The sequence below is a fragment of the Pleurodeles waltl genome, chromosome 1_2, assembly GCF_031143425.1.
Source record: "Pleurodeles waltl isolate 20211129_DDA chromosome 1_2, aPleWal1.hap1.20221129, whole genome shotgun sequence".
In the NCBI taxonomy this organism is placed as follows: domain Eukaryota; kingdom Metazoa; phylum Chordata; class Amphibia; order Caudata; family Salamandridae; genus Pleurodeles; species Pleurodeles waltl.
Genome location: NC_090437.1, coordinates 742,966,021 through 742,985,444, shown reverse-complemented (window position 1 = coordinate 742,985,444; position 19,424 = coordinate 742,966,021). Strand labels below are relative to the sequence as shown.

At 44.2% G+C, this 19,424-nt stretch overlaps 1 protein-coding gene across 4 annotated transcripts in view; it reads right to left on the bottom strand.

Moving 5' to 3' along the window:
- The window catches only part of TMEM144 (transmembrane protein 144), a 188,176-nt gene that overhangs the window by 160,274 nt on the left and 8,478 nt on the right, over window positions 1-19,424 (bottom strand). For 2 of the 4 annotated variants that reach the window (XM_069243280.1, XM_069243290.1), the window contains exons 2-5: window positions 19,217-19,343; window positions 17,800-17,973; window positions 9,453-9,575; window positions 6,780-6,879 (exon numbers count right to left, since the gene is read on the bottom strand). In XM_069243280.1, coding sequence (XP_069099381.1) covers window positions 6,780-6,879; window positions 9,453-9,575; window positions 17,800-17,938 — 362 coding nt within the window. In that variant the 5' untranslated portion in view covers window positions 17,939-17,973; window positions 19,217-19,343. The remainder of the gene's footprint in view (window positions 1-6,779; window positions 6,880-9,452; window positions 9,576-17,799; window positions 17,974-19,216; window positions 19,344-19,424) is intronic. The other 2 variants (XM_069243298.1, XM_069243307.1) reach the window with 2 other exon arrangements.

Sequence of the window (19,424 nt, the reverse complement as noted above, 5' to 3'; positions counted from 1 at the left end):
GTCACAGTATCACATCCAGCAGCAGAGTCAAGGTCCATAGATGCACGTCACCAGAGCAGACAACTGTGGAATGTCAAATCCATCATAGGAGAACAATCTGCAGTTATCCTTTACCAGTAACAGAGTCTACCCTCTAGGGTGGCTTATTTTCAGATTTGTGGGTTAACCCAGAGGAGCAGGTCCCATAGATTATCATCGTAGGCCGGGATGGTCCTCCGATCAAACGAGAATTTACATTAACCTCAGCTTAGGCATATCTTAAATTCATGGTTATTTGGCATTTGGAGAAAGCCATTGTTAATTCTATGAAGTAGGTGGTAGATTTTAAATATGTTCTATATGACATAATTGAACTGAATGAACTTGAGATGGCCGTTTTCCACATTGTGTATACACATTGCATGATCAGATTCCATTCTAATTCCTGTGTGACCCAGAACCTATCTATTCCCATTTGTTTTTTTAGAGAGGCCAATGTTTTGGATCTTGTGGCCCTAATTACTCTATAGGCTAGTGTAATAAAGTGTCTGCTGTTGGACAGTGTCCATAATATCTGCATTAGTGCATCAGTCAATGGTTCAGTCCTGCGACTGAGAGCTACTGCCTTAATCAATGCCACTCAGGTCAGGAATTGCCGAGTGGAGATCACATACTTTGGCAAACTTTTACCCTTTTTGAAAGGGAGCAACGAGTCAAACAGGTTGCCAAGTGTGATTATCCCCACCTGGACCCAAACAGATCTCTCTATCCTTTTGGCCAATTGCGTGGGAGCGACCACAAGGAGACCTTGGGAGCATATGGAACTGTTCCAGGCCTTTGGCTCGAGTACCGGAGCCAGTTGTATTGCATCACCCACAACAGGGCAGAGGCGGCAGGCTCTACATTTCCTATACAGCAAATATATGAAAATGTCTATAGAGGCCAATCCACCTTTCAAATAGAAGTCTTCAAAGAAGGCACCTGCGCTAAGCCATCCCGCCATGCTATGGAGATGGATGGCAAGATAATACTACTCAGAGTCTGGGTCTCCCAGCCGTCCCCCATCTATCCAGAGATACAGAGTGTTGAAAGCCACTCTTCAGCTATTCACTCACAACATGCCAGTTCTGTCAACAATGAGGCTAATTTGTGAAAGAAGTGAGTTAAGGTAAAGAGGGATAGCTGTATAAAAGTATAGTAGTAGGGGCAAGAGCACAATTTTGACTACAGCCACCTGGCCCATTATTGACAAAGGAAGCTTGCACCAGAAGTGTATGGAGGTTTTGCAGACATTACCATCTGCCCAAAATTGCCTTCGAGAACATCAAGTCACTCTCTAGATACCTTCACTCCCAGGTATTTAACCCCTTAGCTGCTGGGCCTCTCCCTTCCACCCCCTCCCCCATGCGAAGCCCTTTTTAAGCTATTTGGGGTAGTTCGCGCTTAGTCCTTCATAACTTTTTGTCCACATAAGCTATCCACACCATATTTGCTTCTTTTTTTCCAACTGCCTAGGGATTCTAAAGGTAGCCAGAGTTTGTGGGTTCCATAGCAATTTTTTTTTTCTTTTCTGAAAAATGGGGAAAAAGGGCTGCAGAAGAAAGCATGCGTTATTTTCCCCTGAAAATGGCATCAACAAAGGGTTTGCGGTGCTAAACTCACCATCTTCTCAGCTTTCAGAAACAGACAGGCTTGAATCAGAAAACCACACTTTTCCACACAATTTTGGCATTTTACTGGGACATACCCCATTTTTACTATTTTTGTGCTTTCAGCCTCCTTCCAGTTAGTGACAGAAATGGGTGGGAAACCAATGCTGGATCCCAGACTGCTAAACATTTTCTGAAAAGTATCAACATTCTGAATTCAGCAAGGGGCAATTTGTGTAGATCTTTCAAGGTTTTCCTACTGAAAGGAACAGCTAAAATAAAAATACATTGAAATTAAGGTGAAAAAAAGAGCCATTTCCGGCCATGTTTTCTTCTGTAACTTTTTCCTGCTATGGCAGATTTTTTCATAGCTGTCCTCTATAACCCGATAACCAGAGTTCGGGCTTGAACAGCAGTCATCCAACGAGATGCCATCTCTGCTACTGGCTAAAGTCTCGCTCTGAAACACTAGCCTACATAGATAGTCACAAAGTGCGAGTGTGAGTGTCACCTTACCTTCGCTTTTTCCCCTCAATCAGCACATTCTCTCAAGACACTCAAAAAAGCAAAAGACACACTATTGCTTCACCTTGCCACATATCAATCGTCCTTCTTGAACACCTCTGGCGCCCAGTCCAACAATCATTATTGATGCTCCCACTCCCATGACCTCCTCCTTGGATTCCCTCACTACCACCCAGCAAAAGTGCCCTTCATCTCTCCATAGCCCCCCTCCGACATACATTTCATTTGTATTATAGCGCAGGTAATGGCTGGCTTTACTACTCCACTCGGCTATTTACATAAAATACAGATTTGATCTTTCAAGTATGCATAAAACCTTCTGCACTACTTTATGACATCAAAACTGCCACTAGGCAAAAGTCAGATCCTTTTGTAGCAGAAACATAAACACAACAGTTACTTGACTTTTTTTATTTTTTATTGCAGCCTAAAAGCTACAGTTGAAACTCGTCAGTTGAAGTATGTGCATTGCTTTGAAGACGCAAGCTGCAACTGCAAAAGAACTGGTGACGAATATATAAAAATATATATATATATGTATAGAGAGAGAGATCTATATAAGTATATATAGATCTATATATTTTTTTTTTTAATAGCTGTTTGATTTCCCTGGGGGAAACCTTACACCTATTAAACCAAATTGCAGCCACAGGGGGTCAGCCCTGCTCACAGGCGAACCCCTGGGGTGCAATCGTGCCCCCCCCCGGGGTAAACAAACGTCTCATATATGAAAAACAGATATCCCACACACTCCCCCCAGGGGTGGGAGGCCGTCCCCGTTTCATAGGGGAACAACACCCTCCCACCCCCCACCAAGTGAAATCCCTAGTGTCTAGTGTCCAGCTGTGATTCAGGGCCAGGAACCCATTTCAGGGAGGCCTGGTTTAAAAAGGAGATAATCTCCCCTTTCAAACTAGGTCTTCCCGAGCAGTGGGGAGGCCTGTTTGGGCCCGTTCTCCCCACTGGAGTAGGATCAGCCTCACCTGCTGCTTCCTGCTTCAGTGGGGAAAACAAGCACGCTGACGTCACAAAGGGGCGGGTGGAGGGGGAAGGCATGGAATCTCTTCTGTCTCCCGATGGGGGGGTTGAATAAAAAAAAATCCCTCCCTGTTGTCGGCCACTGGTCATGACCCGCACCAGGGAGGTAGTGCGGGTGTCGGCCAGGGGCCGACACCCGCACTAAAGAGGTTAAATATGGTGCATTCCACCAGGAATCCAAGAAGGATAACAGGATCATAAGCCTAGAGCCCTCCTCTGTTAACAGAAAAAGACATGACTTGCCAGCATTCAGATGTATACCCAAGTATATCCCAAATTAATGGAGTTTATTAAACAATATTGCCAGACCTGAGATATTATTTTGCATGAATAATAAAATGTCACCTGCATAGAGTGAGATGGTATGTGTATGGCCCCTACAGTTCATGTACCACACTAAGGATATAATAGCAAGCGCAAATAGTAGTGGGGTAAGGGGGCACCCCTGCCGCGTCCCCTCCTGCACCAGCCAAGCTTCTGAGATCACGCTGCTTGTCCTAACCCAGCCCGTGGGGCACGAATAGAGGAACTGTATCCATCTGATGATGCCACCCTGAAAACCTATGCACCATATCACTCACCAAAGAAAGCCTCCTTCTAAAGAGCCAAAAGCTTTCTCCATATCACTAGAGAATGCAGCAGACTCCGCAGAATTGGCACAGACACAGCTAAGAATGTGGAACAACCATGTAACATTGGGCAAAGTGCTGGGACAAATCTACATTAGTAGTGGTGTTTCAGATAGGGCAGCACCTTGAGCATCCTGTTGGCAAGAATCTTCCTTAGGACTTTAAAGACCACGTTAAGGAGAGAGAGGGGGCGTTAGGAGCAGATTTTGAATGGGTTACAACTGCCTTTGGCAACACCACTTACACTGCCTCACTCAAAGTCAGTTTGTTTTAAAACACACAAGGGACCAGGGCCAAGTATCATAATTGCCTGTGCAATTATGATTTACGGTTTCCAAGACGTTTTTGTCTTACCACTACACGGTTTTCCTACTTTCAAATGGAATAAATATACAGAGTTTTTGCATGTTTTCAACAGACTTCATTGTGATTCTATTTGGTATTTAAATCTATAGTCCTTTTATAAAAGGGACCTTTGTTCCTTTATGAAATCTCTCAAAGTCAGTGGCATACTTCCTCTTACATGAGCCCCGCAATATAATTTAGTAAATGGGGCATAAGCTGTACCTGAAATGTTCTACAGAACTCCAGGGGCAGCTCGTAGTTGCACAGGGTTTTGCATAGATGCAATTGTGCCATGGCTAATAAAATCTCCTCAGACTGAATGCCCAACTCCATCTCAGGTTAGTTGTCCTCTAATCAGTACGGGTTAAGGCCATGCTTTGTATGTATTGGTCCATCTGTGTGTCATTCTGTGTTGTATGTGAAGTACATAAACTATGATAGGAGGCAGCAAAGGAAGTATTAACACCGGTCATGGTGTATGCAATCCGCCCATCACCATAACGTATGGCTGGTATGGCCGTGCATATCGACAAGGCTTTAACCAGTCTCACCAATAGGCGACCACTCTTGTTGCCTTTGGAAATATTATAGGCTAAATATTCCTGGTAGCCAGAGTGGCACAGCCTGTCCCTTAATCCTTTGTGTGAAAGCTGTTGTTACTCTATTTGAGGTAGGAGATCAGGTTTGGTTAGTATCACCTGCTCCATTAATGCTATATCCTGTCCTAAGTACTGAAGTTATACCTGTTAACCCCATCTGGGCTTCCAAGCGTAGACCTCTGATGCACACTTTGAAAATGTTCCACACTAGCTTAAGGTCAAGTATAGATCATGTATTTATTTTGAAAAAATATTTAATTTCCTCATGTAGTGTATGTCTCAACAGGGCATCCACTAGCCAACGCCTGCAACCGCCATATAGGAATCCTAGCAACACTATGTCCTCACTGCAGGGTCATTAACAGTGTTTTTTTGTCGGATAAAGTCTTTGCTAAGTATTCTATTCTCAGGACATGTGGTCAGAAAGGGAGTGGAGAGGAGCGGGTCTATGCATATTGGAGCATATGTGTAAGTCAAGAAAAGGAATGTTCACAATTTTAGTACAGTTAATTATCTCCAGCAAACAACCAGATCACAGTCATACATACAGAGCATCTGTCCATCCACTAGATTCCTGGCTTGACCTGTAGGGCCTTCTTGGTGTCCTTAACTATCTGTGCAAGGTGATTTCCTCTACTAGTGCCAAAGTTGTGGCTAGTGTTGGGGTTATGATGAAGTTGGTGAATGGTTGTACTATGTTGGGCGCAGTGTCAATCTGCAGCAGGAGGATTATGTGCTACCTTGTATTGTAGGGTGGCGCCAAGTTCATTTGGGTATCACCCTTCCAGTATGGAGCTGCCACTCAAGTTCTAGCTTTCTCACTTCAGTTCAGCACTGTCTGTGCACTGCCCCTCCTGTTCGGTTGGGGGGGGGGGAGGGAGTGTGGGGGGGTAATGTAAGCTGGTCAGAAAAACCAAGGCCCACTGGGCATCCCCTATGCCTCCTGGGGCCAATCAGGAGCACAGCCCTCTTTGCACTTCAACAATGTCTAAAGGAGGGGAGGGAAGAATGCCTCCCCTGTCTCTGTCAGATGGAGCCGGTCTTTGCACCACCTCACCTCACACAATGTACCCAAAAGGAACATGCAGGGCCCTCTGTAGGAACAGAAGGCCAGATTTCAGTTTACAGCAAGCTGCAGGTAGTGCCGCCCTTCTCCTCTAGTTTGACGGGCATGTTGCTCACTCCGCATCACAGGCCAGCTGCTAATGTTTGGTTGTGGGGCAGGCCCTTGCCGTCTGTTCCCCAGGGCCCTTGTGCACCAGGCAAAGTAGTAGAGTGGAAAGAAGAACTGCTAGAAGTTGCCTCCGAAATCTGAGATTATCAATAATTGCATCAATATTAGCTGAGAATATTGCTCAGCAAACAGGGCACGGTGACCACACCACACTCGCCAAGCTGGAAGTCAACTCCATTGCATACAGCATTTTCAACACTGCCCGCACACTTCAAGGATTCAAAGTTTGCTGTGTGTGATCCACTTCTCATACATATAGCACACAAAAGCAGCTTTTGCAGTGGGATTTGCCACTTGTCCCTCCGCTCCTTCTGGCTCATGTTGATATGGGGACTCCCACAAGTCACAGGCCTCCTCAGACAGTAACAACACTTTCAAGAGCACTTGCTTCAGTGCTGCAGGAAGACAGGTGCCATTTTGAAAATCGCGATGGACCAGGTCACTGACCTCAGCACCTCTATGCATGTCACATCAGTCCCAACGGTAAGCAAACAGCTGCTGTGGACCCTTTTTCATGCTATTGGCAAATTCCAGACAAACTGAGGCAAGGATTTGTGTACATTTAGAGCAGTCTTGCAGGAGCCACCCGTCCGCACAGCTCACTCCATCGGCTGTTGGCTATCCTCCCAAACTCTTAACATTTTTATTTGTGCCAAGAAGTGTCAGTGCAAAAGAGATCTGATCGGTTTACCAAAAAACTGTCACAAGAGAAAGTCGTGGACAGGGAAAATTGTCAATATTTACTCTTATCGATTAGCAATATCATAATTCACTGGTTTACCTTGAGCTTGCCCAGCCAGTTATCAAGTTAGTGGATGCCCAGAGAAGAAGTCCCAAAGCCAAACCAACGGTTTTAACAATCGGGACAACTGTTATATTACCTGAAGAAAAAAAAAATAATTGTACAGTTATATTTTCGTTAACAGGTATGAATTTATGCGAAAGCATTTGTTAGGCAATAGGAGTAAATGTTCTAATAAATGAGTTGAAGATTATCTTTCATTTGTTATTTACTAAAGAATTGTTACTAAGCCCACTTGAGTATGTAGCTTACATCCAGGTAGTACTTCAAGAATATTGAAATACTCTCACTTTTATATTAACATCACAGGCCGGGTTTGTGAAGGCTTTGCGTTCCTCATGGGATGCTGTGGGCCTTGCATCTATTGAGTTATTTAACTTCTTGGGAGTAAAAGGACTGATTCAACTGAGGTAAACATCTGATGCCTGGACACAGCATTGGTGCAAGGAGAAGAAAAACAGCTAGAAAAAGGCCATCTGATTTAGATGGTCCTTCCTCACTCTACTGTTGATAGACAGGACTATGGGCTAGACAGTACTACTTGCACTTAACCTACAAAACTCTGGTACAAGAGATGGTAACTGTTGTGCGCAGACACTGAGCACAGAGAGAATAAGGAGAGTGCATAGCATACAGCCTGGTTAAACACTAGGGGATGTAAAGGCCTATGGAAAAAAAGTTGAATGGGCCCAAGAACAGAATTTAAAGACTTACTGCAAAACTTGATATTGGCATACTCCCAACTATTTACTTGCTTGCTTAGCCAAACTAAAATAAAGAAAGACCAATGGGCTTTATGCAGTAAGTTGCATTTCCGTATTTGATAATAGATTTCAGTTTGGTGCTAAGGTTTAAAGAAAGATTTAGTACATAAAAATAACATGAATTCTTCCTCATCATGTCATTATTCTATAGTTAGCTGCCATAATCTTGAATTTGAATACTGTCAGATAAACAAGCATTGTTTTATTTAGTTATTAAGCAAACATGGCATCATTTACTGTACAAATGTTTTACTAATCATTCTGATCCCAATGCAAAGGTTTAACATATATTTTACACAACTGATAAATTCATGTCTAGGTATAGCAGTGGTCATAAAAAACAAAAAGGTTGCCTCTAGTGTGCCTCTACTGTGCCTCATATCCATCAGTTCAAAACAGAAGAAGCAATTCAGGTATGGACGACAATAGTAACCAAGCTATATTCCACCTTGAAGAAAAAGAGTGTTAACAAGGTGTGCAAACAATGGCAGATGAATGCTATGATAGTTGGACTAAATGACTGAAAGACTGCTAAAGATATTTTAGGGAACCCTGACTTTTATGTTGTTTCTTCATGAAAAAGATTTAACACTAACTGGCATCCAAACTTCCCTGCCCTCAAGAATACAGATCAAATTGCTCTGTTGGGGGCTCAACTCACAAACTGAACCACTGTGGAGGGCAAGATATAAAAACAATTTAGGATATCTAGGGGAGCAAATTGAGAGCTTTCTCTATCCTGTCACAAACATGCAAAATGTGGTTCTGCTATCTAGATTTGAAACAAAGGTCTTGGGGGGGAATGTTTAATCTAATTTATTAACATATACTCTTCATTTCACATTGCATGAAGCATATTTGGAATTGCTGTAACATAACTCATTTTATCATGGGAATTTATATATATGTATATGTATAGTTCATTTGCATGCCAGATAATAAACAAAGGTGTCAATAACACCCACACCACAATTCTCCCACTAGCTGCACTTTATACTCTGCTCTCTGCACAGATTCGTCCTTAACAATGTGATTCTACCTACTGTCACATCATCCAGAATTGACATATTTGCAATCATTTTGAAATTCCATAATATTAGACCTGCTAATGCCCCTTTGGGCAAATCCCCAGAAATCTTATCCATATATTGTATACACCTTGACAAGAACACTTTCATGTCACATGTATAGGTGGGAACGGGCAACTGTATCTTACATTAGCAATAACCAACCGAAAATTCTAAATATACATACTGGTGTCAAAGAGACTGCGTATAGACATGTACTAGTCACTGTCAATTTTAACTAATCATATTTTGTAGTTTTCACCAGCAGTGATGCAATTTGCAAAATCATTTTGGATTACACTGAAAAAGTGGCAGTGTATTTTTAAATCAAATCTATACTGGTTTCAGTCTGACCAACCAGTGCAAAACAAACATTTGTACTGCTTTCAGTGCAAATTTTTCCATACTTGCCAAAAGAAACCAAAGTTGGTACTATGTGCATGTTTACAGTGACTTTCATGCAATTCAGAAATTATAATACACTGTGCCAAGCATATGATATAGCGCCCCGTATACAACACATAATTAAGATATTTAAGACAATAAATTACACTGTGAAGTACTAAAAACACTACCTAAAGACATGCTCAAAACTGATATCCTAAACACATTTCTAAAGGACCAGTGCTCAGTAAGATATCTCCATTTCTGTTGCTGGAACATTACGGTTATCAGTTTTTGTCCGCCATACAATCAGCACTCTACAGAGGCCATTCTGGTATTTTACTAGCATAGCCACCACAGTCACGAGCACTCTCTGTTAGAGCAGTCGTGATTATTTTCTCCTTTTTTGTGTTAGTGTCAGGTCGTTCTACCCTTACCTGTAGCCCATACACATCCACCAACCATGGCAAGAGGCCAGAACTTAGGGGAATTCTGAATAAGGTTGACCACCAATGATACAAGCCATATAGAAGCACAAAGGATCCATTGGAAGAACATTCCTGAAGAAGGAAAACAGTTTTAGTAACTATCCTGCATTACATAAACAGCGAAGTTGAAAAATGCATGTTCGCCTTTGGCTATCTTAGCACTGAATAACAGAAGTATTAATTTCATAAACTTTTGGAAGGAATGAACCCGAGTGAATCTATGACCACGGGTCCAACACAAATCCCTACAGTTGATGCTTTACTACACTGACCCGCCAGACAATAATGAGCGGATGCATAGTCAACAGTCATGGTAGACCAGCAAATCTCCAAACATAGGTGCTATCCTTTCCAACACAATGTTGTCAGGCTCGTTCATCTTTTACACCAAAAACACCAATGGCTTCAAGGAGCAAGGGTTGCATTTCTCACACAATAATCATGCGGTACATATGAATTAAATAGGCATGCTAAAATACATGACCATAACAGGTTCAAAACTCATGAAGTCTAGACACTTAAGTACAGTAAAACAATATCTACATGGAAGGATTTCATCTCACATGATCATTCATTAAATCTTTAGCTTAGTCTGCATATTCCTTTGGTATAATAAGAGACAATAGATAAGATAGGGCTCAGTGTACATCATCAGGTGTACATGAAATACAGCACTGAATGGGAAACAAAGTATTGTTACTATGTTCTAAGTAAAAGCATTCCCCACGTGTGTCTGCCTGGCTAGTTTTTAAGGTACCAATGGAAAAAAGAACTATAGAGTTTTCTAAACCAGGAAAGATATAGCATAATGCTGATAAGCAAGGTCGTGCTTTAAATGTTATTATGAACACTGCATAACTAGCACCTTGTTCTGCTGGCAGTGTGTGTCAAATCATCTTCATGTGGTTCTTGTGATGAAGGTTGCTTTTCTATATATTTTCCCGCTTTGTTGGTATTTGTAGGGTATTGCCACAGATGGGCATACATTTTTTTTTAAATTACAGTTCTATTAGCAAAATATGTATTGAAGTCTAATATAAGTTGGAGTCACTAGGAACCGACTGTGACAGTCGGGAATATGCATGAGTGACGTGACACATTTCAGTTTTGATGTAGTAGCGTCACAAGGCGCAATTTTAAGGGCTGGTTGCCACATGCTAGCAAATGATTGAGGAAGCATGATTTCTTGTTTTCGAAGTGGCTCCACTAGTCAAACATGCATTATTTAAAGAGCATACAATATCCTTGCCTCATACGATATGCAATTTCGTAACTGAACAGAGGGCATAAAAAATAGAATTGCAAATGTTTCCTTAAAACTATTGTCTATGATTTCCATTCATTCTAATTATTACATATTAGAACATTCCAGACCTTTAATCAACATCATGAAATTAGTATTTTGCCAATTTTAGTTATAAATGTGCATTTGGTTATTCACGTACTAATTCTATGGAGAATATCTGACATGCTGGATTCAACATTCCGTGTTTGCAGCATTACTATTATCAGTGATTCTAGTAATTTGTGTGTTTTCATACATGTGAAAGATTGGAGAGGGAGAGTGATAGGGTTCACATCTAGAATGTTGACAGGTGCAGAGGAGAGCTACATGGTAGTGCAAAGGTGACTTGACTTGAAATCTGTCAGCACTTTTCAAACAGATGATTTGGATTTACTTTCTACTACTAATCACCATATGACTTAGATGCAGGTTTATTTTGTTTGAGGTACTGCATTTACTCAAGAGATGAATTAGTGCAGTACATGAGAAGGGTATAGCTAGAGATCTGGTGTATATGACTAAAGATCAAAGAGATACATTTGGAATACAGAAACGTTGATCCATAGTATTTTACTTTTACAGCTGGACATCGTTACTAGTAAACTGGTTTAACAAAAGCATTTATAAGTTTGTTATTCATAAATGTATTTGACATGTTTAATTTCAGGGATAAGTTCTATCCTTTCACACGTGAGGACAAGGGTAATGCATCAGCTACTTCACCACAGGTGGTGGTGTCTATCTAACATTCAGAAGGTACACCTCAGAAGACGGTCTGTGCATAAGAACAATTAAAATGTTCAAAGGAATCTTCAACATTCCAAAATTATGAAGTAACAGCGGGCTATAAACACTGGTAAAGCGCCACTTGAGGTCAACTTTCCAATGTCCTAAACCACACTCTCTGACTCTCCCTTTTTCACTGCCTCTCCACAGGCTAAGCAGATTGCAGAGGGGAATGAGAAAGGCAGAGGGTGTGGATGAGGGCACACACAGAGATTCCCACCATCCCTTCTCCTGTTGATCTTAGTGTCAATAGGATCTAGGAAGAAGGGAGGGGGGATTCTGCTCAGCACCATTCTCCCTCAGCTCTGCCACATGAAACACACACACACACTATTTGTAAACCCCCTGCGTAAATTAGGATATTTCTCCCTCATGGGGAGTGTTAGAAATGGGGTCTTTGGTTGACAGTGAGGTTACCCCCTGTTCTTCTCTCTGCATGACCGATGCGCAGATCTGGTCAGCACTCTCGGGTCCAGACAGGCCTTGCGTTGTTTTTAGACGCCCAGCGGTGCTTGAGTCGGAAATCCAGCCGCACGATGATCCGAAAACCATACAGCGCGGGTTGCGATCTCCCAGCCTCCGTCAGCTATGCTGTGTGTCGTTTCTCCTGCTCCGTGCGTCGATTCTTCGGTCGCGTTGCCGGCGAGTGTCGATTCTTAGCCTTGGAGCTGGCGGGGCGCAGTTTCTTCAGCCGAAGATCGGATTTGCGTCGATCTTTTCCCCATATGGCGCTCTGTGCGTGGATTTCCTTTTCTTTAGGCTGCCAGCTTCTCCTTTCAGGGTCCCAGGAACTGGATGGGCACCACAGGGCAGAGTAGGAGTCTATAAGAAAATGCCTCCTTGGCATGGTTACCCCCTAACGTTTTGCCTTTGCTGATGCTAAGTTAGGATTTGAAAGTGTGCTGGGACCCTGCTAACCAGGCCCCAGCACCAGAGTTCTTTCCCTAAACTGTACCTTTGTCTCCACAATTGGCACAGCCCTGGCACTTAGGTAAGTCCCTTGTAACTGGTACCCCTGGTACCAAGGGCCCTGATAACAGGGAAGGTCTCTAAGGGCTGCAGCGTGTCTTATGCCACCATGGGGTCCCCTCACTCAGGACATGCACACTGCCTCACAGCTTGTGTGTGCTGGTGGGGAGAAAATGAATAAGTCGACATGGCACTCCCCTCAGAGTGCCATGCCAACCTCACTCTGCCTGTGGCATAAGTAAGTTACCCCTCTAGCAGACCATACAGCCCTAAGGCAGGGTGCACTATACCACAGGTGAGGACATAAGTGCATGAGCACTGTGCCCCTACAGTGTCTAAGCAAAACCTTAGACATTGTAAGTACAGAGTACCCATAAGAGTACATGGTCTGGGAGTTTGTCAAACACAAACTCCACAGTTCCATAACGGCCATACTGAAAACCGGGAAGTTTGGTATCAAACTTCTCAGCACAAAAAATGCACACTGATGCCAGTGTGCAATATATTATAACATACACCCAGAGGGCATCTTAGAGATGCCCCCTGAATACCTACCCGACTTCTAGTGTAGGCTGACCAATTTCTGGCAGCCTGCCACACACCAGACATGTTGCTGGCCACATGGGGAGAGTGCCTTTGTCACTCTGTGGCCAGGAACAAAGCCTGTACTGGATGGAGGTGCTTCTCACTTCCCCCTGCAGGAACTGTAACACCTGGCGGTGAGCCTCAAAGGCTCACCCCTATTGTTACAGCGCCCCAGGGCATCCCAGCTGGTGGAGATGCCCACCCCTACGGCTACTGCCCCCACTTTTGGCGGCAAGGCTGGAGGAGATATTGAGAAAAACAAGGAGTCACCCACCAGTCAGGACAGCCCCTAAGGTGTCCTGAGCTGAGGTGACCCCTGCCTTTAGTAATCCTCCATCTTGAGTTTGGAGGATTCCCCCAATAGGATTAGGGATGTGCCCCCCTCCCCACAGGGAGGAGGCACAAAGAGGGTGTTGCCTCCCTCAAGGACAGTAGCCATTGGCAACTGCCCTCCCAGACATACACACCCCTAAATTCAGTATTTAGGGGCTTCCCCAGATCCCAGGAAATTAGATTCCTGCAACCTGAAGAAACAAGAAGGACTGCTGACCTACAAATCTGCAGAGAAGGAGGAAGACGACAACTGCTTTGGCCCCAGCCCTACCGGCCTGTCTCCAACTTCGAAAATCTGCTCCAGCGACACATCCGACAGGGACCAGCGACACATCCGACAGGGACCAGCGACCTCTGAAGCCTCAGAGGACTGCCCTGGACTAAAGGACCAAGAAACTCCTGTGAACAGCGGCCCTGTTCAAAACCAGCTACTTCTTTGCAAAAAGAAGCAACTTTCAAAGACTGCACGTTTCCCACCGGAAGCGTGAGACTTCACACTCTGCACCCAACGCACCCGGCTCTAGATCCAGAGAACCAACACCTCATGGAGGACTCCCCGGCGACTGCGAGCCCGTGAGTAACCAGAGACGACCCCCCTGAGCCTCCACAGTGACGCCTGCAGAGAGAATCCAGAGGCTCCCCCTGACCACGACTGCCTTTAACAAGGGACCAGACGCCAGGAACCAACACTGCACCCGCAGCCCCCAGGACCGGAAGGAACCAAACTTCAATGCAGGAGTGACCCCCAGGCAACCCTCTGCCTAGCCCAGGTGGTGTCTGTCACGAGAAGCCCCCCCGTGCCTGCCTGCACCACTAGAGTGACTCCCGGGTCCTTCCATTGTTTCCTACCTGAAACCCGACATCTGCTTTGCACACTGCACCCAGCCGCCCCTGTGCCACTGAGGGTGTGTTTTGTGTGCCTACTTGTGTCCCCAGTGCTCTACAAAACCCCCCTGGTGTGCCCCCTGAGGACGCAGGTACTTACCTGCTGGCAGACTGGAACCGGAGCACCCCTGTGCCTATGTGTTTTGGGCACCTCTTTGACCTCTGAACCTGACCGGCCCTGAGCTGCTGGTGTGGTAACTTTGGGGTTGCCTTGAACCCCCAACGGTGGGCTGCCTATGCCACAGAACTGAAACTTGTGTTTTACTTACCTCCTAATCTAACCTTTACTTACCTCCCCCAGGAACTGTTGATTTTTGCACTGTGTCCATTTTGAGAATAGCTTATTGCCATTTTTACAAAGACTGTATGTGATAGATACTTTAGGAACTTTGAATAAAAGCACTAAGTGAAGTACCTTGCATTTAAAGTGTCTACTGCAAATCTTGAACCTGTGGGTCTTAAAATAAACTAAGAAAAAATATTTTTCAATATAAAAACCTATTGGCCTGGAGTAAGCCTTTGAGTGTGTGTTCATGTATTGCCTGTGTGTGTACAACAAATGCTTACCACTACCCTCTGATAAGCCTACTGCTCGTCCACACTACCACAAAATAGAGCATTAGAATTATCTACTTTTGCCACTATCTTACCTCTATGGGGGACCCTTGAACTCTGTGCACACTATTTCCTACTTTGAAATAGTATATACAGAGCCATCTTCCTACAGAGTCTCTCCAGAGACTCCAGGTGCTGGCAGAGAGAAGTCTTTGCTGTCCCTGAGACTTCACACAACAGGAGGCAAGCTCTAAATCAAGCCCTTGGAGAGTTCTTCTCAAGATGGAAGGCACACTAAGTCCAGTCTTTGCCCTCTTACTCTGGCAGAAGCAGCAACTGCAGGAGAGCTCCACAAAGCACAGTCACAGGCAGGGCAGCTCTTCTTTCTCAGCTCTTCAGCTCGTCTCCAGGCAGAGGTTCCTCTTGTTTCCAGAAGTGTTTCTAAAGTCTGTGGTTTTGGGTGCCCTTCTTATACTCAATTTCTCCTTTGAAGTAGGCCTACTTCAAAGTGAAGTCTCTTTTGAATGTGAAATCCTGCCTTGCCCAGGTCAGGCCCAAGACACTCACAAGGGGGTTGGAGAATGCATTGTGAGAGGGCAGGCATAGGCCTTTCAGGTGTGAGTGGCCACTCCTCCCCTCCCACCTAGCACAGATGGCTCATCAGGATATGCAGGCTACACCCCAGCTCCCTTTGTGTCACTTTCTAGTGTGAGGTGCAACCAGCCCAACTGTCAAACTGACCCAGACAGGGAATCCACAAACAGGCAGGGTCACAGAAATATTATAAGCAAGAAAATGCTCTCTTTCTAAAAGTGGCATTTTCAAATACACAATCTTAAAATCAACTTTACTAAAAGATGCATTTTTAAATTGTGAGCTCAGAGACCCCAAACTCCACATATCCATCCGCTCCCAAAGGAAATCTACACTTTAATCAGATTTAAGGGTAGCCCCAATGTTAACCTATGAGAGGGACTGGCCTGGCAACAGTAAAAAACGAATTTAGCAATATTTCACTGTCAGGACATATAAAACACATTACTGTATGTCCTACCTTAACCATACACTGCACCATGCCCTTGGGGCTACCTAGGGTCTACCTTAGGGGTGTCTGACATGTAAGAAAATGGAACGTTTAGGCCTGGCAAGTGGGTGCACTTTCCAAGTCGAATTTACAGTTAAAACTGCACACACAGACACTGCAGTGGCAGGTCTGAGACATGATTACAGAGCTACTTATGTGGGTGGCACAACCAGTGCTGCAGGCCCACTAGTAGCATTTGATTTACAGGCCCTGGCACCTCTGGTGCACTTTACTAGGGACTTACTTGTAAACCAATCATGCCAATCATGAATAAACCAATTACACATTTTGTAAAGGAGCACTTGCACTTTAGCACTGGTTAGCAGTGGTAAAGTGCCCAGCGTAACAAAAACAGCAAAATCAGAGTTCAGCACACATCAACAACCTGGGGAACAGAGGCAAAACGTTAAGGGAGACCCCGCCAAGGATGAAAAGTCTAACAGGGGGAAAATTTTCTAATAACCTTACAGCACACTGTTAAAGGCATGCTCCCATTTATAAGCCAGAGCTGTTGACTCAGGCCTATAATACTGGAACAGGACCTTCAGTGACCAGTGTAGTCTGCTATGGGGGAATATAAGGCTATAATACAGAGCTGCTACTAAAATGAGAGGGCCCTAATGGTTGAAAAGTTGGTTTTCAGCGAGAGAGGTTTAACATTTAGCATGAGACATCCTTCCTTACTTCAGGCTCACAGACCCTTCTGAACTAACAGTTCCAGAGAAGAGAGGTCAATCTACTCTTCCATTCATACTGAACATTATTTCGGACAGAAGAGGGTCCTCTTCATGCTGCCAGCTTTTCAATGTTTCTGTGCCCAAAGGATTCTGGAAAGTACCCAAGTTGTTAGTGTGAGGTCTAGAACATCACCCTGCCTCAGTAGCAGTGAGGAAAACAAATCATTATTTGAGGGCATTTGATCAAAGCAAAATGGGTGGGGCACACTAACGAAAGAAGGGGGTCCAAGAAATAACTCAATAGGTGCGAGGAGTTATCTACTCAGTGATCTGTGAACACATGAGGGCATATTAGTAAACTAACTGCAGTCATCAAATGGAACACTCACACTATATACTACATTCCATGACCAATGGGCATGGTTTACTCCTTAGCTGCCAGCTCAGCTGATTCAGGACAGAGAAAGCTATGGCCAAAACTATGACTCAAGGTTACCCCATTACACCAGACAAAAAGCAAAACTTTATGAAACTGTTTCATCTGTTACATTAGGAAGCTCAAGAGGCAATAAAGCTCACTTAAACCCAACTGTAAATAAGGGTGTTGACTTCCAAAGAAGCACAGACAACAGACACACACTTCTGTAATTGACAAGTAGACTGCAGCACACTACTGAAAGTAGGAAATCCAACTCTTTTAGAAAAGACATTAGACGGTAAAAGACACGGTTTTCTCAATGGTAACATACTCGTTTTTCCAAGTAGAAAGGCTCAAGCGGTCACACAGCTTAATGCGGTCAAAAGAACTGGATTTATCTAGGAAGGGCAGCTGGGCCTTCCTTCAAGATACAGGCAGCAACTCTGCTGAAGGCAAATTGTTTCCAGCTAAAACAGTTGTAGTACTTTCCCTTTGGGGAGGAAAAACAATCAAAAAAAACTAAAAAGGGAGTTATAAAGAGATATCTGGAAAAACGTGAAAAACTATGCAATGACAGAAACAGATAATAGCGTGTACACTTTTAACACACACACTATTGGCCTGGCTAGTGCACAGAAAACGAAGCAAATATTGTTTTACAAAATACATTTACCAAACCAAAATATCATACAAAAGAGACAGTAGAGTGTTCTCTTTACCATCTCCAGTGTCATATTTCTTAACAGGAACAAAGTTTGTCCCAAACAATAGGACAGATATGATGGAGCACGTAAAACCAAATCCCAGATCACTTCCACTGCTGGTATTGCTGCTACTAGTGAATGCCAAACTACTCATTTCTGTACTGGTGTCAAACAGTTCTTTGTATGGTTCTGAAATAAAAGGACAAAATAATTTGTTAAATTATACATTGGCCTGAAAAACAAACCACCTTGTAAGTAACTTCAATGTGAGAGAAAATTATGATGTAAGCAAAAGAATGTAACACATACTTGGATTATATGTATAAAGGGTTTCTTATATATAGATGTATACATCCTCAGATAAATATGGCCCTTATAGTGAATTTGAGTACCATATTAACCTATTCTAGAGCACTGTGATAAAATAGAGTCACTTTATTTATTATAAATAATATTTATAAAAGATCATGGTGGTCATTCTAACCCTGGCGGTAAAAACCGCCAGGGCGAATGACCACGGGAGCACCGCCAACAGCCTGGCGATGCCCCTTAGGGCATTCTGACCGCAGCGCTTTGGCCGCGGTCAGTGCAGGAAAACCGGCGGTCTCCCGCCGGTTTTCCGCTGCCCGTCAGAATCCTCCAAGGCGGCGCAGCATGCTGCGCCGCCTTGGGGATTCTGACACCCCCTACCGCCATCCTGTTCCTGGCGGTTCGCCCGCCAGGAACAGGATGGCGGTAGGGGGTGTTGCGGGGCCCCTGGGGGCCCCTGCAGTGCCCATGCCAATGGCATGGGCACTGCAGGGGCCCCCGTAAGAGGGCCCCGCTTGTATTTCACTGTCTGCATAGCAGACAGTGAAATACGCGACGGGTGCAGTAGCACCCGTCGCACCTTCCCACTCCGCCGGCTCGATTACGAGCCGGCTTCATGGTGGGAAGGTCGTTTTCCCCTGGGCTGGCGGGCGGCCTTTTGAAGGCCGTCCGCCAGCCCAGGGGAAAACTCAAAATACCCGCCGCGGTCTTCCGACCGCGGTACGGTATTTTGGCGGCTCCCGCCGGGCGCGCGGTGACCGCGCCCGGCGGGAGTCAGAATGACCCCCCATATGTCTTCAACAATGTAAAATACAATGTCTGAACCAACTGTTACAGAAAATGTATTTCTACTACAAAAATCATGTTAAGGTATATACAGCTCCCTGGGCAATCCTAAACTACTAATACATCAGCTGTTTCTACACAAAAGCTCTGGTCTGACTTATCAGACGTTTTCAGGATAAGGTCATGCACCTTCTGAGCGCTTTTTTTCATAACAGATAATCACATACTTTTGTACTTTTGTCTACCTAAGACTGAGTTCCACCATTTCTTGTTCTCCTTCAGTGCCCTAGTCAGATAACTCACTGGTGATTTAAGAGGTCGACCTTTCTAACCTTACCCCAATTTCCTCTGGTTCCCCACTGAATTCCTGTCCAGCTAAGATTATGAAAGATGTTGCCTCTTCTGTGGCCCCTGCAGTCACATCAATTTGTAAAACCTTCCTGTCTTCTGGGAAGGTGTCTGATCTGTGGAAAACAATGTGTGGTAAATGAAGATGCGCGGTAAATAGTAGTATAGGTGAAACATGATAAGATTTATTCACAAGG